The 23,428-nt window shown below is 38.2% G+C and overlaps 2 protein-coding genes across 2 annotated transcripts in view; both read right to left on the bottom strand.

The window, feature by feature from the left end:
* The window catches only part of LOC309977249 (UPF0547 protein C16orf87 homolog), a 60,749-nt gene that overhangs the window by 9,281 nt on the left and 28,040 nt on the right, over positions 1-23,428 (bottom strand). The window lies entirely within an intron of this gene.
* Positions 24-22,378, bottom strand: CEACAM18 (CEA cell adhesion molecule 18; the record flags this gene model as incomplete). Its single annotated transcript, XM_082862995.1, is given in 4 exon segments — positions 24-253; positions 256-673; positions 675-807; positions 22,323-22,378. Coding segments are annotated over 4 exon segments (837 nt in total).

Here is a 23,428-nt window from a genome sequence, read left to right as displayed (position 1 = left end):
TCTTCTATGTCTGAGGTGGGTGGTCATGTAGCCCAATTTGCCCTTGTAGAGTAATGTCTGATCAGGGTATGAATGAGGAATGCACAGAAGAGGACACTGCCCACTGCTGTCACCATGATGAGAAATACCAGCAAGGATCCTGAGATAGTGAAACCTTTGCTAAAAGCAGTCCTGTGCCAGGGCACCTGGAGTTGGACTTCCTGATATCTGTATCTGCCCATCTGGTCCCAGATCAGATTCAGGAAGGTAATTTTTTCTCTGAGAAGTTCAGGAGGAAGTGGATCCACTGGTACTTGAATCCACAGTGGAAGTGGATCCACTGGTACTTGAATTCTGGTCTGAAATAGGAGATACACTCCATCTCCACCTGGGAGCCCATCTCAGCAGGCAGGATGCCATTGAAGTTACGGCGCTTACTCCTGATCAGCACACTGGAGGGACCATAGGTCAATGTCGGAAAGATTACTTCACTTCTCTCAATAATCTGTGGGAGGATTTCTATCCCACACTGAAGTGGTGAGTTGCAGCTACTGATCCTTTGGATGATGAGTGTCTTGTTGTCTGGGGAGACTGTCATGTGGTCATAGCTGGACACCTGTGTGTAACTCACATACCACTTGACATTGGTGGCACTGGTATGGCAGACAGCAGCCACGGAATCCATGTTTTCTGCCCACGGAGCTAATGTTGACTGAGATGCCTGGGATTTCCAACTCTCGAATCTCAGGCCAGCCAGTTGCTCTCTGGGTCCCGTTGCTGGCTTCTACCCACACAGTGTAGCTCCCTGTATCACTTAATTGAGACCCCCTGATCAGCAGTCACCTGTCATGTACACTCTTTCCCGGCTGTTGAACATGGGCCCATGCCACAAGGACCAGCTCCCCCCAGAGGCTGCATCTATGTCTGGAAAGGTCCATGAGCTGCGTACGTCCTCCTGGTGGAGGGGTCTCTCTAGGGACCAGGAAGCCTCTTATGCCCCTTCACAGACCTGCATCAAAATAACTTTTAAATAAGTATAAAATTAAAATTCTAAAGGTTGCTTATTTCTTTCTTAGTATTACATAAAATAAGGGTGTGGCTCACAGTTGATGATGTCTTAGATTTAATGAAGTTCAATATTTCATTTGGGAAGACACGTTTATTGGCCTTTTGGTTATGAACAGGTTGGCACCCCTATCCCTTCAGGCCCCCACCCCCAATATGGGAGGCACAGCTCAACAAAACCACAGGAATTTTCCATTCTTCAACATACATTCAGGCAGCCAAAGGATTGGGGCTCCTGAGAAAGAAAGGTGATGGGACAAAGAGAAAGGGCTCTGTAGGCAAAGGCTTGATGTCAATGAAGAAACAAGCAAGTGCAAGTTTTAAAGCTGAAGTAGTCAGCAGTAGTAGCAACAGCATAATCACACTATCTCTAAGCACCTAAACAAGTCAGGCACCAAGTGCTTTACATTAACTCATTTAATCCTGTAACAACTATATGAATTAGGTACAATTTTTATGTCCACCTCAGAAGTTCAGAAAGGCTAAGTAACTTGTTCAAGGTCACATGGCCAATAAGAATGACTTTAGTTAATTCCCTAGTCAGTTCCATGCAGTAGTGATGTCTAGAAAGCTTTACAGACCAAGATATATGTGGAGGGCATATTACAGCCAAGTGAAGGGTCTATCAGGTGAACACTCACTGTCAACTGCAAAAAATGTGGAGAGTTGAGTTAGGGACAATCCAGGAGCTTATGTCCCTAGCATAAGATTTAGAGAAGACTTAGAAAATTGTGGGTTACATAAGGAGTACAGTCAATTGATAGAGATAATGCCCAAACAAATGGGATTATCACTAGGGTGGAAGGCTGAATGGAAGTGAAGATATTCAAGCAAGGACCTTACCCCTCTAAGGATCTGATAGATTCTTCTCATTAGGATTCAAGCCTGTCCCAATCATCATACTGTTGTCTTAGGGAGATGAGAAAGGAGGATAAAACTTATATGGAAATAAAAAAGTCCCTGAATGTCCAAATAAGTGCTGAGAAAGAACAAAGCAGGGGTCATCACATTTCCTGATTTTAAGCTATACTATAAAGCTATAGTAATCAAAACAGTATGGTACTGGCAAACGCCAGTGAGCCTATAATTGGCCCCAGCCCTTGCTACCTGCTTTGGCCCCCTCTGCCACTACATAGGCACCTGCAGCTGGCCCCTGCAGCCGAGTATGTGCACACCACTGGCTCCATCCACCACCACTGCCTGCCCTGCTACCAGTCTTGGAGGTGCCACTTAGGAGCCCAAAAGATCTTGAAGCCACAGAATTCCTGCAGTGCTTGCCAAGGACCACACAGTTGTCAATACTGTGGACCCCAATGTCCTGGAGCCAAAGAGACATCATATACCATTGGACCCAGTGCCACCATGCACCTTTCCACATGGCACTCTGCATCACTAGATCAGGGTCACAGAATAACCAGTATGGGTCCCTATCAGCAGGTAGAAGGCTTCCCTTAACAAAATCAGTCAGTAAAGTCTGGAGGACGTGACTGCTTCTTCAAATGTGCAGATACCTATACAACACTACAGGGGTCATGGAGAATCAGGGGAAACATGTCTCCATCAAAAGAATACAGTAAAATTCCAGTATCTGACTGCAAAGAAATGGAAATCCAGGAATTGCCTGACAAAGAATTCAAAATAATTCTTCTATGAATACTCAGAGAGCTACAAGAGAACACAGATGAAAAATTTAATGCTATCAGGAAAACAATACAAGAACAAAATGAGAACCTCAAAAAAGAGATAGAAAACATAAAAAAAGAACCAAACAGAAAATCTGGAGCTGTAGAATACAATGACTGAAATAAAGAATTGAATAGAAAGCTTCAAGAGCAGACTTGAACAAGCAGAAGAGCGAATTGGTGATCCAGAGGACAGATTGATTGAAATTTTACAAACAGAAGAGCAAAAAGAAAAAAGAATGAAAAGGAGTGTAGAAAGCCTACAGAAGTTATGGGACACCATCAAAAGAAATAATGTGTACTAGGGGAGAAAGGAATAGAAAGCTTATTTCAATAAATAATGGCTGAGAAATTCTGAAATATGGGGAGAGATTAGGCCATCAAAGTTCACGAAGCAAATATGTCACCTCAAACTCTCAATCCAAAACGTTTTTCTCTAAGACACATAGTAATAAAAGTGTCTAGGACTTCCCTGATGGTGCAGTGGTTAAGAATCCACCTGCCAATGCAGGGGACACGGGTGTGAGCCCTGGTCCGGGAAGATCTCACATGCTGCAGAGCAACTAAGCCCATGTGCCGCAACTACTGAGCCTGCCCTCTAAAGCCTGTGAGCCACAACTACTGAGCCCATGTGCCACAACTAATGAAGCCCACGTTCCTAGAACCCTGCTCTGCAAGGAGGAGCCACTGCAATGAGAAGCCCATACACCACAATGAAGAGTAGCCCCCACTCGCTGCAACTAGAGAAAGCCTGCGCACAGCAATGAAGACCCAACACAGCCAAAAATTAATTAATTAATTACGTTTTTTTAAAGTGTCTAAAAGCAAAGGCAAAGAGATAATTTTGAAAGAAACAAGAGAGGGCTTCCCCGGCAGTCCAGCGGTTAAGACTTCCACTCCAGGGGGCACGGATTTGATCCCTGGTCAGGGAACTAAGACCTCGCATGCTGCACATCATGGCCAAAAAAAAAAAGAAGCAAGAGAAAAAAATATCTCTCATACAAAGGAACCCCCATAAGGCTATCAGTGGATGTCTCAGCAGAGACATTACAGCCCAGGAGAAAATGAGCTAATATATTCAAAGTGCTATAAGAAATAAACTACCAAAGATTGTGGACTAGGAGGACGTGGAATTCGTGTCTCTGCACAACTAGGGCACCTACCAGGCACTGGTGGGGGACCACAGACACCTAAGGGGATGGGAGGAATCCCCAGCGACCGGGTAGGTTGTGGGGTGGGGAGTGACGGGGGAGGAGAAGTGGAGGGGGGACAGGACCAGTGCCCCTGAGGGGCGGCTGGGGGAGAGGAAGGGATCACACGCCCAGAGGGGGAAAGGGGGGCACCATTGGAAGGTCAGAGGATCAGAAGGGAGCGTAGCCAATGTTTCCCCTGTGCAGTTGGGCGCTGGGGAGCCTGCTGAGATCCCGGGCCTGATCCTCTGCCAACCAAGGTCCCCTCCAACAGCATGGGTTCTGAGGGAGTGGGAGGGAGGGAAGGGGGAGCAAAAGTAAAGGCCAGACGGACAGGACTGGCACCCCTGGGGGGCAGCGGGTGGAGAGTAGAAGTTCCCACACATGGTGGGACCCACCCACACTTCAGCAGCAAGGGGAGATGCTTGGGAGAGTGGAGGAACGGAAGGGAGCATGGCCAACACTTTCCCTGCTGACTTGGGCACCAGGGAGCCTCTTGGTCTCCTGGGCTTAATACTGTGCCTTCAGAGGCTCCCTCCAGCATTGCAGACCCTAAGCCCTGCCCCTACACCCCCACTCAGAGCCCTACTTCTATAAGCGACACTCAGAGACCACCTCTGAGACCCGCTCCAACCACACTGGGCCTAAACCTCGCCCACAAACGCTCACTCACAGCTTACCTCCAAACTCTGGAGCTCCACTCTCCAAGGCCCCCCTCAGAACTGCCTTTCCCCTGTCACCAGGTCCTAAGCCTAGGTGCCACCCCACTCTTGAATGTCGCCCCGCCTAGGCCCCGCCCCCAAGGCCTTTTCCAGCTGCATGGGTCTTGAGCCTAGTCCCCACGCCCACCCTAAACCCCACCTCGCCTAAGCTCCGCCCCCCACAGCCAAGGCCTTCTCTGGCATTTTTTTTGCTTTCTTCTTTTAGGTTGTGGTTCTGTTTTAACCCATTGTTGCTGATTCATCTATATTATACTTTCTTCTAATAAATCTTTCATTTTTCTAATTTTATTTTATTATTTATAATTTGTTACTGTTCTGCTCCTTTGGGGATATTCCCCCCTCTCTTGTTTTTACTTTTTTTTTCTTTCTCTTTTCTATTGTGGTTCTGTTATACCTTGTTGTAGTTCTTTCAATTATATTTTTATTTTTCCTAATATATTTTTTATCTTTCTAATTCCTAAAGCTTAAAAATTTTTTAATGTTTATTTTCTTATTGATCATCCATTTTATACACATCAGTGTACACATGTCAATCTCAACCTGTCAATTCATCACACCCCAACCCCAACCCCCTGCTGCTTTTCCCCCTTGGTGTCCATACGTTTGTTCTCTACTTCTGTGTCTCAATTTCTGCTCTGCCAACCGGTTCATCTGTACCATTTTCTAGGTTCCACATATATGTGTTAATATACGATATTTGCTTTTCTCTTTCTGACTTACGTCACTCTGTATGACAGTCTCTAGATGCATCCACGTCTCTACAAATGACCCAATTTCGTTCCTTTCTATGGCTGAGTAATATTCCACTGTATATATGTACCACATCTTCATTACCATTCGTCTGTCAATGGGCATTTAGGTTGCCCCCATGACCTGGCTATTGTAAATAGTGCTGCAATGAACATTGGGGTGCATGTGTCTTTTTGAATTATGGTTTTCTCTGGGTATATGCCCAGTAGTGGGATTGCTGGTTCATATGGTAATTCTATTTTTAGTTCTTTAAGGAAAGTCCATACCGTTCTCCATAGTGGCTGTATCAATTTACATTCCCACCAACAGTGCAAGAGGGTTCCCTTTTCTCAACACCCTCTCCAGCATTTGTTGTTTGCAGATTTCCTGATGATGCTCATTCTACCTGGTGTCAGGTGATACCTCATTGTAGTTTTGATTTGCATTTCTCTAATAATAAGTGATGTTGAGCAGCTTTTCATATGCTTCTTCACCATCTGATGTCTTCTCTGGAGAAATGTCTATTTAGGTCTTCTGCCCATTTTTGGATTGTGTTGTTTTTTTTAATATTGAGCTGCATGAGCTCCTTATATATTTTGGAGATAAATCCTTTGTCCAATGATTCGTTTGCAATTATTTTCTCCCATTCTGAGGGTTGACTTTTCGTCTTGTTTATGGTTTCCTTTGCTGTGCAAAAGCTTTGAAGTTTCATTAGGTCCCATTTGTTTATTTTTGTTTTTATTTACATTTCTCTAGGAGGTGGGTCAAAAAGGATCTTGCTGTGATTTATGTCAAAGAGTGTTCTTCCTAAGTTTTCCTCTAAGAGTTTTATACTGTCCTGTCTTACATTTAGGTCTCTAATCCATTTTGAGTTTATTTTTGTGTATGGTGTTAGGGAGTGTTCTAATTTCATTCTTTTACATGTAGCTGTCCAGTTTTCCCAGCACCACTTACTGAAGAGACTGTCTTTTCTCCATTGTATATCCTTGCCTCCTTTGTCATAGATTGTTGACCATAGGTGTGTGGGTTTATCTCTGGGCTTTCTATCCTGTTCTATTGATCTATATTTCTGTTTTTCTGCCAGTACCATATTGTATTGATTACTGTAGCTTTGTAGTATTGTCTGAAGTCAGGGAGTCTGATTCCTCCAGCTCCATTATTTTCCCTCAAGACTGCTTTGGCTATTTGGGGTCTTTTGTGTCTCCATACAAAATTTTAAGATTTTTTGTTCTGGTTCTGTAAAAAATGCCATTGGTAATTTGATAGGGATTGCATTGAATCTGTAGATTGCTTTGGGTAGTATAGTCATTTTCACAATATTGATTCTTCCAATCAAAGAACATGGTATATGTCTCCATCTCTTGGTACCATCTTTAATTTCTTTCATCAGTGTCTTATAGTTTTCTGCATACAGGTCTTTTGTCTCTCTAGGTAGGTTTATTCCTAGGTATTTTATTCTTTTTGTTGTAATGGTAAATGGGAGTGTTTCCCTAATTTCTCTTTCAGATTTTTCATCATTAGTGTATAGGAATGCAAGATATCTCTGTGCATTAATTTTGTATCCTGCAACTTTACCAAATTCATTGATTAGCTCCAGTAGTTTTCTGGTGGCATCTTTAGGATTCTCTATGTATAGTATCATGTCATCTGCAAACAGTGACAGTTTTAATTCTTTTTTTCCCAGTCTGCAGTCCTTTTATTTCTTTTTCTTCTCAGATTGCTGTTCCAAGGACTTCCAAAACTATGTGGAATAATAGTGGTGAGAGTGGACATCCTTGTTTGCTCCTGATCTTAGAGGAAATGCTTTCAGTTTTGCACCATTGAGAATGATGTTTGCTGTGGGGTTGTTGTATATGGCCTTTATTATGTTGAAGTAGGTTCCCTCTATCCCCACTTTCTGGAGAGTTTTTTATCATAAATGGGTGTTGAATATTGTCAAAAGCTATTTCTGCATCTATTGAGATGATCATGTGGTTTTTATTCTTCAATTTGTTAATATGGTGTATCACATTGATTGATTTGCATATATTGAAGAATCCTTGCATCTCTGGGATAAATCCCACTTGATCATGGTGTATGATCCTTTTAATGTGTTTTTGGATTCTGTTTGCTAGTATTTTGGTGAGGATTTTTGCATCTATATTTTTGCATTGATTTTTGCATTGATATTGGTCTGTAATTTTGTTTGCAGTGTCTTTGTCTGGTTTTGGTATCAGGGTGATGGTGGCCTCACAGAATGAGTTTGGGAGTTCTTTCCACTGCAACTTTTTGGAAGAGTTTGAGAAGGATGGGTGTTAGCTCTTCTCTAAATCTTTGATAGAATTCACCTGTGAAGCCATCTGGTCCTGGACTTTTGTTTGTTGGAAGATTTTTAGTCACAGTTTCAATTTCATTACTTGTGATTGGTCTGTTCATATTTTCTATTTCTTCCTGGTTCACTCTTGGAAGGTTATACCTTTCTAAGAGTTCATCCATTTCTTCCAGGTTGTCCATTTTACTGGCATAGTGTTGCTTGTAGTAGTCTCTTAGGATGCTTTGTATTTCTGTGGTGTCTCTTGTAACTTCTCCTTTTTCATTTCTAATTTTATTGATTTGAGTCCCATCCCTCTTTTTCTTGATGAGTCTGGCTAATGGTTTATCAATTTTGTTTATCTTCTCAAAGAACCAACTTTTAGTTTTATTGATCTTTGCTATCGTTTTCTTTATTTCTATTTCATTTATTTCTGCCCTGACCTTTATGATTTCTTTGCTTCTGCTAACTTTGAGTTTTGTTTGTTCTTCTTTCTCTGGTTCCTTTAGGTGTAAGGTTAGATTGTTGATTTGAGGTATTTCTTGTTTCTTGAGGTAGGCTTGTATATCTATAAACTTCCCTCTTAGCACTGCTTTTTCTGCATCCCATTGTTTTTGGATCATCGTGTTTTCATTGTCATTTGTGTCTAGGTGTTTTCTGATTTCCTCTTTGATCTCTTTAGTGATCTCTTGGTTATTTAGTAACGTATTGTTTAGCCTCCATGTGTTTGTGTTTTTTACGTCTTTTTCCCTGTAATTGATTTCTAATCTCATAGCGTTGTGGTCAGAAAAGATGCTTGATATATTTTCAGTTTTCTTAAATTTACTGAGCCTTGATTTGTGACCCAAGCTGTGATCTATCACGGAGAATGTTCCGTGCACACTTGAGAAGAAAGTGTAATCTGCTGTTTTTGGATGGAATGTCCTGTAAATATCACTTAAATCTATCTGGTCTATTGTGTCATTTAAAGCTTGTGTTTCCTTATTATTTTCTGTTTGGATGATCTGTCCATTGGTGTAAGTGAGGAGTTAAAGTCCCCCACTATTATTGTGCTATTGTTGATTTCCTCTTTTATAGCTATTAGCAGTTGCCTTATGTATTGTGGTGCTCCTATGTTGGGTGCATATATACCTATAATTGTTATATCTTCTTCTTGATTTAATCCCTTGATCATTATGTAGTGTCCTTCCTTATCTCTTGTAACAGTCTTTATTTTAAAGTCTATTTTATCTGATATGAGTATTGCTACTCCAGCTATCTTTTCATTTCCATTTGCATGGAATATCTTTTTCCATCCCCTCACTTTCAGTCTGTATGTGTCCCTAGGTCTGAAGTGGGTCTCTTGTAGACAGCACATATATGGGTCTTGTTTTTGTATCCATTCAGCAAGCCTGTGTCTTTTGGTTTGTGCATTTAATCCATTCACATTTAAGGCAATTATCGATATGTATGTTCCTATTCCCATTTTCTTGATTTTGGGGGTTAGCTTTTGTAGGTTCTTTTCTTCTCTTGTGTTTCCCACTTAGAGAAGTACCTTCAGCATTTTCTGTAGAGCTGGTTTGGTGGTGCTGAATTCTCTTAGCTTTTACTTGTCTGTAAAGGTTTTGCTTTCTCCATTGAATCTGAATGAGATCCTTGCTGGGTACAGTAATCTTGGTTGTACGTTCTTCCCTTTCATCACTTTAAGTATATCACGCCACTCCCTTCTGGATTGTAGAGTTTCTGCTGAGAAATCACCTGTTAACCTTATGGGACTTCCCTTGTATGTTATTTGTTGTTTTTCCCTTGCTGCTTTCAATAATTTTTCTTTGTCTTTAATTTTTGCCATTTTGATTACTATGTGTCTCTGTGTGTTTCTCCTTGGGTTTATCCTGTATGGGGCTCTCTGCACTTCCTGGACTTGGGTGGCTATTTCCTTTCCCATGTTAGGGAGGTTTTCGACTATAATCCCTTCAAATATTTTCTAGAGTCCTTTCTCTCTCTCTTCTTCTGGGACCCCTATAATGTAAATGTTGTTGCATTTAATGTTGTCCCAGAGGTCTCTTAGGCTGTTTTTATTTCTTTTCATTCTTTTTTCTGTTCTGCAGCAGTGAATTCCACCTTTCTGTCTTCCAGGTCACTTATCCATTCGTCTGCCTCAGTTATTCTGCTATTGATTCCTTCTAGTGTATTTTTCCTTTCAGTTATTGTATTGTTCATCTCTGTTTATTTGTTCTTTAATTCTTCTAGATCTTTGTTAATCATTTCTTGCATCTTCTCGATCTTTGCCTCCATTGTTTTTCCGAGGTCCTGGATCATCTTCACTATCATTATTCTGAATTCTTTTTCTGGAAAGAATCTATCTCCATTTCATTTAGTTGTTTTTCTGGGGTCTTATCTTGTTTCTTCATCTGGTACATAGCCCTCTGCGTTTTCATCTTGTCTATCTTTCTGTGAATGTGGTTTTTGTTTCACAGGCTGCAGGATTGTAGTTCTTCTTGCTTCTGCTCTAATTTTTTACTCTTTGATATTGTAAGCTCCTTTTTTTCCCTTTGTTTTCTATTGCTGTGCTGCATGGCTTGCAGGATCCTTGTTCCCAGGCTAGGGTCAGGCCTGAGCTCCTGTGGTAGGAGCACTGAGTGCAAACCACTTGTCTAACAGAGAACCTCAGACTCCAGGTAATATTAATCGGAGTGAGGCCTCCTGGAGCTCCTTATAGCAGCAGCAAGACCCAGCTCTACCCAACTGCCTGAAAACTCCAGTGCTGGACACCTCAGGGCAAGCAACCAGTAAGACAGGAATAAAGCCCCGCCCATCAAAAAAAAAAAAATGAAAAGACAATAAAATATGTTACAGACAAAGGAGTAAGGTAAAAACTTACAGGACCAAATAAATGAAGAGGAAATAGGCAACCTACCTGAAAAAGAATTCAGAGTAATGATAGTATAGATGATCCAAAACACTCCAGAAGGAATCAATAGTGAGCTGGAAGATAAAATGGTGGAAATAACTGCCGTGGAGCACAATATAGGAAAAAGAATGAAAACAATTGAGGACAGTCTCAGAGACCTCTGGGACAACATTAAACACATCAACATTCAAATTATAGGGGTCCCAGAATAAGAAGAGAAAAAGAAAGGGTCTGAGAAAGTATTTGAAGAAATTATACTTGAAAACTTCCCTAACATGGGAAAGGAAACAGCCATCCAAGTGCAGGAAGTACAGAGACTCTCATACAGGATAAACCCTGGTAGAAACACACCAAGACACATATTAATCAAACTAACAAAAATTAAATTTAAAGAAAAAATATTAAAAGCAGCAAGGGAAAATCAACAAATAACTACAAGGGAATCCCCATAAGGTTATCAGATGATTTCTCAGCAGAAACTCTATAGGCCAGAAGGGAGTAGCAGGATATATTTAAAGTGATGAAAGGGAAAAACCTACAACCAAGATTACTCTACCCAACAAGGATCTCATTCAGATTCAGTGGAGAAATCGAAAGATTTACAGACAAGCAAAAGCTATGCAAATTCAGCACCACCAAACCAGCTTTACAACAAATGCTAAAGGAATTTTTCTAAGCAGGAAACACAACAGAAGGAAAAGACCCACAAAAACAAGCCCAAATCAATTAAGAAAATGGTAATAGGAACTTATATATCAATAATCACCTTGAATGTAAGTGGATTAAATGCTCCAAACAAAAGACACAGACTGGCTGAATGGATAGAAAAACAAGACCCTTATATATGCTGTCTACGAGATACCCACTTCAGACCTTGGGACACATACAGACTGAAAGTGAGAGGACGGAAAAAGATATTCCATGCAAATGGAAATCAAAAGAAAGCTGGAGTAGCAATACTCATACCAGATAAAATAGACTTTAAAAACTGTTACAAGAGATAAGGAAGGACACTACATGCTGATCAAATTATCAATCCTAGAAGAAAACATAACAATTATAAATATTTACACACCCAACATAGGAACACCTCAATACATAAGGCAAATGTTAACAGTGATAAAAGGGGAAAACAACAGTAGCACAATAATACTGGGGGACTCTAACACTCCACTTACACCAACAGAAAGATCATCCAGACAGAAAATTAATAATAAGCAGAAGCTTTAAATGACACAATAGACCAGGTAGATTTAATTGATTTTTATAGGACATTCTACCCAAAAGTGGAAAGATACACTTTTGTCTCAAGTACACACGGAACGTTCTCCAGAATAGATCACATCTTGGATCAGAAATCAAGCCTTGGAAAATTTAAGAAAACTGAAATTGTATCAAGCATCTTTACTGACCAGAACGCTATGAGATTAGAAATCAATTACAGAAAAAAAAAAAAAAAACTATAAAACACACAAATATATGGAGGCTAAACAGTGCACTGCTAAATAACCAAGAGGTCACTGAAGAAATCAAAAAATACCTAGAAACAGGGCTTCCCTGGTGGTGCAGTGGTTGAGAGTCCGCCTGCCGATGCAGGGGACACAGGTTCGTGCCCCGGTCCAGGAAGATCCCACATGCCGCAGAGCAGCTGGGCCTGTGAGCCATGGCTGCTGAGCCTGCGCACCTGGAGCCTGTGCTCTGCAACGGGAGAGGCCACAACAGTGAGAGGCCCGCATACCGCAAAAACAAAACAAAACAAAAAAAAACCTAGAAACAAATGACAATGAAAACGCAACCATCCAAAACCTATCAGACACAGCAAAGCACTTGTAAGAGAGAACTTTATAGCAATTCAAGCCCACCTCAAGAAACAAGAAAATTCTCAAATAAACAATCTAACTTTACACCTAAAGCAACTAGAAAAAGAAGAACAAACAAAACCTAAAGTTAGTAGAAGGAAAGAAATCATAAAGATCAGAGCAGAAATAAATGAAATAGAAACATAGAAAACAATAGCCAGGATCAATACAACTACAACTTGGTTCTTTGAGAAGATAAACAAAATTGATAAACCTTAGCCAAGCTCATCAAGAAAAAAAGGGAGAGGACTCAAATCAATAAAATTAGAAATGAAAAAGGAGAGATTACAACTGACACCACAGAAATGCAAAGGATACTAAGAGACTACTACAAGCAACTCTATGCCAATAAAATGGACAACCTGGAAGAAATGGATGAACTCGTAGAAAGGTATAACCTTCCAAGACTGAACCAGGAAGAATTAGAAAATATAAACAGATCAATCACAGGTAATAAAATTGAAACTGTAATTTAAAATCTTCCAACAAACAAAAGTCCAGGACCAGATGGCTTCATAGGCAAATACTATCAAACATTTAGAGAAGAGTTAACACTTATGCTTTTCAAACTCTTCCAAAAAACTGCAGAGGGAGGAACACTTCCAAACTTGTTCTATGAGGCCATCATCACCCTGATACAAAACCAGACAAAGATACTACAAAAAAAGAAAATACAGACCAATATCACTGATGAACATAGATGCAAAACTCCTCAACAAAATACTAGCAAACAGACTCCAACAACACATTAAAAGGATCATACACTATGGTCAAGTGGGATTTATCCCAGGGATGCAAAAATTCTTCAGTATACGCAAAACAATCAATGTGATATACCATATTAACAAATTAAAGAATAAAAATCATATGGTCATCTCAATAGATGCAGGAAAAGCTTTTGACAAAATTCAATACCCATTTATGATAAAAACTCTCCAGAAAGTGGGCACAGAGGGAACCTACCTCAGTAATAAAGGCCATATATGACAAACCCACAGCAAACATCATTCTCAATCGTGAAAAACGGATGTCCACACTTGCCATTCTCATTCAACATAGTTTTGGGAGTCCTAGCCATGGAAATCAGAGAAGAAAAAGCAATAAAAGGAACACAAATTGGAAAAGAAGTAGTAAAAGTGTCATTGTTTGCAGATGACATAATACTATACATAGAAAATCCTAAAGATGCCACCAGAAAACTACTAGAACTAATTAATGAATTTGGTAAGTTTGCAGGATACAAAATTTATGTACAGAAATCTCTTGCATTCCTATACACTAAAAACAAAAGATCAGAAAAGGAAATTAAGAAAACAAACCCATTTACCATCGCAACGAAAAGAATAAAATACCTAGGAATAAACCTACCTAAGGAGGCAAAAGACCTGTACTCAGAAAACTATAAAACACTGATGAAAGAAATCAAAGATGACATAAACAGATGGAGAGATATACCATGCTCCTGGATTGGAAGAATCAATATTGTGAAAATGAGTATACTACCCAAAGCAATCTACAGGTTCAATGCAATCCCTATCAAATTACCAATGGCATTTTTCAGAGAATTAGAACAAAAAATTATACAATTTGTATGGAGACACAAAAGACCCCGAATAGCCCAAGCAATCTTGAGGAAAAAAACAGAGCTGGAGGAATCAGGCTCCCCAACTTCAAACTATACTACAAAGCTACGGTAATCAAGACAGTATGGTACTGGCACAAAAACAGAAATACAGACCAATGGTACAGGATAGATAGTCCAGAGATAAACCCATGCACCTGTGGTCACCTAAACTATGACAAAGGAGGCAAGAATATACAATGGAGAAAAGACAGTCTCTTCAGTAAGTGGTGCTGGGAAAACTGGACAGCTACATGTAAAAGAATTAAATTAGCACACTAACACCATACACAAAAATAATCTCAAAATGGATTAGAGACCTAAATGTAAGACCAGACACTATAAAACTCTTAGAGGAACACATAGGAAAAACACTCTTTGATAAAAATCACAGAAAGATCTTTTATGACCCACCTCTTAGAATAATGAAAATAAACACAAAAATAAGTGAATGGGACCTAATTAAACTTAAAAGCTTTTGCACAGCGAAGGAAACCATAAACAAGACGAAAAGACAATCCACAGAATGGGAGAAAATATTTGCAAACGAAACAACAAAGGATTGATCTCCAAAATATACAAACAGCCCATGCAGCTCAATATCAAAAGAACAAACAACCCAATCAAAAGATGAGCAGAAGATCTAAACAGACATTTCTCCAAAGAAGACATACAGATCGCCAAAAGGCACATGAAAAGATGCTCAACATCACTAATTTTCAGAGAAATGCAGACCAAAACTAAAATGAGGTTATCACTTCATAGTTAGAATGGCCATCATCAGAAAATCTACAAACAATAAATGATGGAGAGGGTGCAGAGAAAAGGAAACCCTCTTTCACTGTTGGTGGGAATGTAAATTGATACAGCCACTGTGGAGAACAGTATGGAGGTTCCTTAAGAACCTAAAAATAGAACTATCATATGATCCATCAATCCTACTACTGGGCATACACCCTGAGAAAACCATAATTCAAAAAGACACAAGTACCCCAATGTTCATTGCAGCACTATTTACAATAGCCAGGACGTGGAAACAACCTAAATGTCCATCAAGAGACGAATGGATGAAGAAGGTGTGTTACATATATATAGTGGAATATTACTCAGCCACGAAAAGAAATGAAACTGGGTCATTCATGTAGATGTGAATGGACCTAGAGTCTGTCATACAGTGAAGTAAGTCAGAAAGAGAAAAACAAATATCGTATATTAATGCATATATGTGGAATCTAGAAAAATGGTACAGATGAACTTATTTGCAGGGCAGGAATAGAAAGGCAGACATAGAGAACTGACATGTGGACATGGGGTGGGAAGGGGAGGGTGGGACGAATTGGGAGATTAAGTTTGACATAAATACACTACCATGTGTAAAACAGATAGCTAGTGAGAACCTGCTGTATAGCACAGGGAGCTCAGCTCTGTGCTATGTGATGGCCTAGTTGGGTGGGATGGTGAAAGTCCAAGAGGGAGGGGATGTGTGTATGCATATGGCTGATTCACTTTGCTGTGCAGCAGAAACTAACACAACATTGTAAAGCAATACTCCAATAAAAAAAAAAAAAGAAAATGCCAACCAAGAATACTTAACCCAGCAAAACTGTCCTTCAGAACTGAAGGCAAAATTAAAACTTTCCCTAATAATCAAAAGTAGAGGGAATTCATCACCACTAAATCTACCTTACAAGAAATGCTAAAAGGAGTCCTTCAAACTGAAAGAAAAGGATGCTTATTAGTAACATGAAAACATACAACACACTGGTAAAGGTTAACAAATAATCAGATTCAGAATACCCTAATACTGTAAAATGGTGATGTGCTAACTACTTAACTGTAGAATAAATGTTAAAGGACAAAAGTATTAAAAATAACTATAAGTTAACAATTTGTTAATGGATATACAATTAAAATATGTAAATGGTGACATCAAAAACATAAAAGGGGGGAGTAAAAGAATATTTTATATATGATATGTTATAGGTGATATAAGTTTAACTGTTTTCACCATAAAATAGACTATTAAATCTATTAGATGTTTTATGTAAACCTCATGGTAATCACAAAGCAAAAGTCTACAATACATACACAAAAGATAAAGAAAAGGAAACCATACTACCACTACAGAAAAACATCAACTTACAAAAGAAGATAGCAAGAGAGGAAGAAAATATATGAAACTATAAAACAGCCAGAAAACAATAAGATGGTATTAAGCAAGTTCTCACCTATCAATTATTCTAAATGTCAATGGATTGCCTTCTCCAATTGAAAGGCATAGAGCAGCGGGATAGATTAAGAAACAAGAGCCAACAATATGCTGCTTACAAAAGACTCAGCTCCAAGAACACACATAGATTCAAAGTAAAGGGATGGCAAAAGGCATTCCATGCAAGTGGAAACCAAAATAGAAAAGGGGTAGCTATAGTAACATCAGAAAAAATAAGTTTTAGGCCAAAAATGGTAACAAGACAAAGACGGTCATTATATGATGCTAAGAGGGTCAGTTCAGCAAGAGGGTATAACAATTATAAATATATATGCACTCAAAATCGGAGTACCTAAATATATATTAAGCAAATACTATCAGATCTGAAGGGAGAAACAGACAACAATACAGTTTAATAGGGGGACTTTGATACCCCACTTTCAACAATGGTTAGATCATCTAGACAGAAAAATCAACAAGTAAATGTTGGACTTGATCATACTTTAGACCAACTGGACCTAACAAACATAAAACATTCCATTGAACAGTAGCAGAATACACATAATTCTCAAGCAGAAATTGAACATTCTACAGAGTAGATCACATGATAGGTCACAAAACAACATTTAACAAATTTCAGAAGATTAAAATCATACAAAGTATCTTTTTTGACCACAATGGTGTAAAAGTGGAAGTCATTAACAGAGAAAAGCTGAAAATCCACAAATATGTGGAGATTAAACAACATGCTCCTGAACAACCAATGGATCAAAGAAGAAATCTAAAGGGAAATCCAAGTAATATCATGAAAAAAAGTGAAAACTGAAGCACAACATATCAAACCTATGAAATGTTGCAGAAGCAGTTCTAAGGGGGCAGTTTATAGCAATAAAAGCCTGTATTAAGACACAAGGAAGATCTCAAATAAACAGCCTCACTTTACACCTCAAGGAACTAGAAAAAGAACTAAACCCAAAGTTAGAAGAAGGAAAGAAACAACAAAGATTGAAGTGCAAATAAATGAAAGAGAAGAAAAAACAATAGAAAAGATAAATGAACTAAGCTGGTTTTTTGAAAACATAAACAAAATAGACAAACCTTTAGCTGGACTTACCCAGAAATAAGAGAAAGAACTCAAATTTAAAAAAGAAAAAGAAATGATAGAGGAGACGTTACAGCTGATACCACAGAGCTACAGATCATAAGAGACTACTATGAATACTTATACAATCAACAAATTGGACAACAGAGAAGAAATATATAAATTCATAGAAACATACAACCTTGATGACTGAATATGAAGAAACAGAAAATCTGCACAAACAAGTTACTAGTAGGAAACTGTATCATTAAAAACCTCTCAATAGGGCTTCCCTGGTGGTGCAGACGTTGGGAGTTTGCCTGCCTGCCGATGCAGGGAACACGGGTTCGCGCCCCGGTCCGGGAAGATCCCATATGCCGCGGAGCGGCTGGGCCCGTGAGCCATGGCCACTGGGCCTGCGCGTCCGGAGCCTGTGCTCTGCAATGGGAGGGGCCACAGCAGTGAGAGGCCAGCGTACCGCAAAAAAAACCCCAAAAAAACAAAATAAAAAAAACAAAATAAACTCTCAATAAAGAAAAGTCTAGGACCAGATGGCTTCACTGGTGAATTCTACCAAACATTTAAGAATTAATATCAATCCTTCTCAAACTCTTCCAAGAAACTGAAGAGGATGGAACACTTTCAAACTCATTTTTACAAGGCCAGCATTATCCTGATACCAAAACAAGTTGAGGACACTGCAAGAAAATCGAAGGCCAATATCCCTGATGAACATAGATGCAAAAATTCTCAACAAAATATTAGCAAACCAAATTCAACTGTACATTAAAAGGAACAGACACCATGATCAAGTGAGATTTACTCCAGGGATGCAGGGATGATTCAACATCTATAAATCAATCAATGTGATACACCACATTAACAAAATGAAAGGTAAAAGTCATATGATCATATTTGCTGAGTTTGTCTATTAGCTATAGTGGCTTTCTTGTGGATTCTTTTGGATTTCCTATGTATAGGATGTTTTATGCACATAGATACAGTTTTGCTTCTTTCCAATTTTCATGTTTCTTTCTCTTTCCTGTCTCATTGCTCTGGCTAAAACCTCCATTACAATGTTGAATAGCAGCAGTAGAAGTGGGAATTCTTTTCATGTGCTTTTTAACCAACTGTATGTCTTCTTTGGAGAAATGTGTCTATTTAGATCTTCCACCCATTTCTTGATTGGGTTGTTTTTCTGATATTGAGCTGCATGAGCTGTTTGTATATCTTAGAGATTAATCCCTTGTTGGTTGCTTCATTTGCAAATATTTTCTCCCATTCTGAGGGTTGTCTTTTCACATTGTTTATGGTCTCCTTTGCTGTGCAAAAGCTTTTAAGTTTAATTATGTCCCATTTATATATATTTTCATTACTCTAGGAGGTGGTTCAAAAAAGGTCTTACTGTGATTTATGTCAGAGAGTGTTCTGCCTGTTTTCCTCTAAGAGTTTTATAGTATCCAGCCTTAAAAAGATGCTCAACATCACTAATTATTAGAGAAATGCAAATCAAAACTACAATAAGGTATCACCTCATACCAGTCAGAATGGCCATCATCAAAAAATCTACAAACAACAAATGCTGGAGGGCATGGAGAAAAGGGAACCCTCTTGCACTGTTGGTGGGAATATAAATTGATACAGCCACTATGGAGAACAGTATGGAGGTTCCTTAAAAAACTAAAAATAGGATTACCATATGACCCAGCAATCCCACTCCTGGGCATATACCTGGAGAAAACTATAATTCAAAAAGATGCATATACCCCAATGTTCATTGCAGCACTATTTACAATAGCCAAGACAGGGAAGCAACTTAAATGTCTATTGACAGACGAATGGATAAAGAAAATGTGGTACATATATACAGTGGAATACTACTCTGCCATAAAAAAGAACAAAATAGTGCCATTTGCAGCAACACAGATGGACCTAAAGATTGTCACAATGAGTGAAGTAAGTCAGACAAAGACAAATATCACATGATATTGCTTACATGTGAAATCTTAAAAAGGGTACAAATGAACTTATTTACAAAACAGGAACAGAGTCACAGATGTAGAAAACTTATGGTTGCCAGGGGTAAGGAGGAAGAGGGGTAAATTGGGAGATTCGGAATGACATATACACACTAGCATACATAAAACAGATAACTAATAAGGACCTACTATATAGCACAGGGAACTCTACTCTGTAATGGCCTATATGGGAAAAGAATCTTTAAAAAGTAGTGGCTATATGTATATGTATAACTGATTCACTTTGCTGTACACCTGAAACTAACACAACATTGTAAATCAACTAAACTCCAATAAAAAATTAAAAAAAAAAAAACCTATAAGGGAAAAGAATCTGACAAAGGGTATATATATATATATATATATATATAAAACTGAATCACTCTGCTGTATAATGGAAACTAATACATTGTAAATCAATTACACTTCAATAAAATTAAAAATTAAAAAATAAACTAGGGTCATTTCATAGGAAAGTTCAATGTAACTGCAAAATGATGGGAGAAGGAAACATGTCCTTCTTCTTATTTTACATGTAATAAGATTGGGACTCAAATAAAACAGATTAAAAACAAACAAACCTCAGCATACAGTGATAGATGGAATTTCCTCAATTTGATAAGGAGTATTCTGCAACAAAAATCTATAGTTAACATCATACTTAATGCTGTAAGACTGAATTTCACGCCCCACCCTCAATATTGGAATCAAGGCAAGGATTTCTTCTCTCACCATTCTTTTTCAACACTGTATTGAGTGAAGTCCTTGCTAGTACAATAAGGCAAGGATAAGAAATAAAAGGCATACAGATTGTAAACTAATAAAACATTAAGGAGGTGGCGGCGGGGTGGGGGAGGATGCCTCAACAATAAGAGGATAAAATAGATTCCTTAATAATACAAAAGGAAAATATTTGACTGTGGTAAAAAGAATAATTGTTCCAGTCCAGCCTAGAGCTTCATTATGTTTCTCATACTTTTCATTCCAGAGAGTTTGTTTTGTATGTTAGAATACTCATTATTATAATTGTAATCTTTGAGCAATAAATACTACTAATAACTAAGTGGGTTAAACAGCACAAAAGAATAACTTTAAAAAAGTATATGCATAGGGAGGGTGGAAGGGAGACGCAAGAAGGAAGAGATATGGGGATATATGTATATGTACAGCTGATTCACTTTGTTATAAAGCAGCTTTGTTATAAAGCACTTTGTTAAAGCAGCAAATATATTCACTTTGTTATATAACACACCATTGTAGAGCAATTATACTCCAATAAAGATGTTAAAATAAATTAATTAAATAATATATACTGTGAATACATTCCAAAAAAAGTGTGTGCATATAGATACTATAAATATACCTCCAAATGTAAAAACAAGGCATATAACAGTAGTAAGAGAGAAACAAAACAAAAAAATACCAGCCACACACACAAAAAAGTTTAACTAAAATGAGATTAGTTTATAAAAAATGTTTTAAAGGCTAAAAAGATAGAAAATGCTAGTGAAACTTCAAGAAAATAAGGCATCAAACCAAAACCAGAAGGCTGAATGGAAATAACTTTTTTTTTTTACATTTTTTTCTTTTCTTCTTTTTCTTTCTTGGCCACGCCGGGCGGCATGTGGGATCTTAGTTCCCTGGGATCGAACCCATGCCCCCTGCAGTGGAAGCACAGAGTCTTAACCACTGGACCACCAGGGAATTCCTAAAATAATAACTGTAAAGGAATTTCAAAGAATAATAGACACATGTTTTAGGGAAGAACATACTGAATTCGGCAGTGTGAGTGACTACCTGTATCTTAAGCATATTTTGAATGCAGAATCAAACAAATTTGATTAATACTTTTGTATGAAGTTATGTAAAGAGCTTAATTTCTCCAAATTTAAAGGATAAACAACCAGGTTGGGTGGGAGGAAAGTAAAAATTAAATATATTGCTGAGACATTTCTACAGTAAGAATTGGCGAATTAAGTGCAATTACCACAGTTTAGAAAGTCAAGTAGTTTTCCATTGGAATTCTTATCTCAGGAAAAACATTTCTAATAGTACTTTTAGGAAGAAACACAGATGTCATGCCATACCGACCATTATTTTTTAAAGTATTTCTGAAATTTAAAGACGTGAATTTACTTTGGCTAAATTTCTAAGTCATGTGTATTTAAAATTTTTATTTCATCATGATATAAACTGCCTCAAGCTGTGTGATCATTTCCACTGATTGGCAAAGAAGTAATCTGCAGTATTTCCCTTACTTTTAGATAATTTTCACCTGCCCATAAAAATATAAGAAATGTTCATACTTTTTTAAAAAAAAGCACACAAAATCAAATCTCAAGCACTTAAGTGTCCCCCAAAACATTCTGGAATAGTATGGGATTGGGTAAGTAAACACAAATTTGTATAGGTTAGCCTAACAACCCCCAAATAACTTTTATTTAATCTTGCTCACATTTAAGAATGAACATACCTTCAACAGACCTAATCTAATTATGGAATCATTTTAGAACATTTTGAATAATTGTATCACTTATAAATATTAGAGCAGAACAAACTTTGGATTATCTAATTAAATTACTATAATTATGCTTTTAGGACATCTGCTGACAAGAAAGGTTTCTTCAACACCAGTGACAAAGTACTATTTCCTGAGACCACTACAACATACATAGACAAATTCAGCTTTACAAAGAGTTAGCTTATATACATATTTATCAGCAAATATGATTTTTAGAGAAATTGATTAAATAGGTTACATCACATAACAGGGGAAGACTAGTTTGCCCCTCTGTCAAAGAACTTTTAAAATAAGCCAATGATTTGAACATCTGAAACAATTACATTTCTAAGTGGCAAACTCTAGCCTGGTCACCAGTCTCCTCCCTTATTGTATCCAATGACTATTTTAACATGACTTTCTTCTAAGGGTCTTCAGCTTTAAATGGAATGACTCTGACATCAATAATTCTTAAAGAGATGCCTACTCCATAAGCTGTTCTTGCCTTTCCTGGGGACCTCCATAGGCATAGGCATACTTCATTTTATTGAGCTTCGCAGATACTTCTTTTTTTTTTTTTTTTTAACAATTGAAGGCTTGTGGCAACCCTACATCAAGCAAGTCTATAGGTGCAATTTTTACAACATCATTTGCTCACTTTGTGTCTCTGTGTCATTTCTGGTAATTCTCACAATATTTTGAACTTTCCCATTATTTTTATATTTGTTATGGTGAACTGCAATCAGTGAACTTTGCTGTTACTATTATCATTATTTTGGGGTGCCATGAACTGTGCCAACATAACGACCTTAATAAATATGTGTATTCTGACTGCTCCGCCACCAGACATTCCGTGTCTTCCTCCCTCTCCCCTGGCCTCCCTATTCTGGGACACAACAATGTTGAAATTAGGTCAATTAATACCTCTAAATGGACTCTAAGTGTTCAAGTGAAAGGAAGTCACATCTCTCACTTTATATCAAAAGCTAGAAATGATTAAGCTCGGTGAGAAAAGCATGTCGAAAATCAAGACAGGCTGAAAGCTAAGCCTCTTGCACCAGTTAGCCAAGTTGTGAATGCAAAGGAAAACTTCTTGAAGGAAATTAAAAGTGCTACACCAGTGAACACATAAATGATGAGAAACAGCCTTATGGAGGCTGATATGAAGATCTTCCATATGGACAGAAGATCAAACCAGCCACAACATTTAGCCAAAACATAATCCAGAGCAAGGCCCTAACTCTCTGCAATTCTATGAAGGCCAAGAGGTGAGGGAGCTCCAGAAGAAAGTTTGAAGGTAGAAGTTGTTTCATGAGGTTTATGGAAAGAAGCTGTCTCCATAAAATAAAAATGCAAGCAGCATGTGCTGATGCAGAAGCTGTAACAGGTTATCCAGAAGGTCTAATTAATGAAGATGGCTACATTAAACAACAGATTTTCAATGTAGACAAAACAGCCTTATATTGGAAGATGCCATCTAGGACTTCCATGCTAGAGAGAAGTCAATGCCTGCCATCAAAGGTTCAAAGGACAGTCTCTCTTGTTAAGAGTTAATGTAGTAGGTGACTTTAAGTTGAAGCCAATGCTCATTTA

Source organism: Leucopleurus acutus, assembly GCF_964270905.1.
Source record: "Leucopleurus acutus genome assembly, chromosome: 20".
NCBI classification, from domain to species: domain Eukaryota; kingdom Metazoa; phylum Chordata; class Mammalia; order Artiodactyla; family Delphinidae; genus Leucopleurus; species Leucopleurus acutus.
This window is presented reverse-complemented; position numbering and strand designations above follow the sequence as displayed.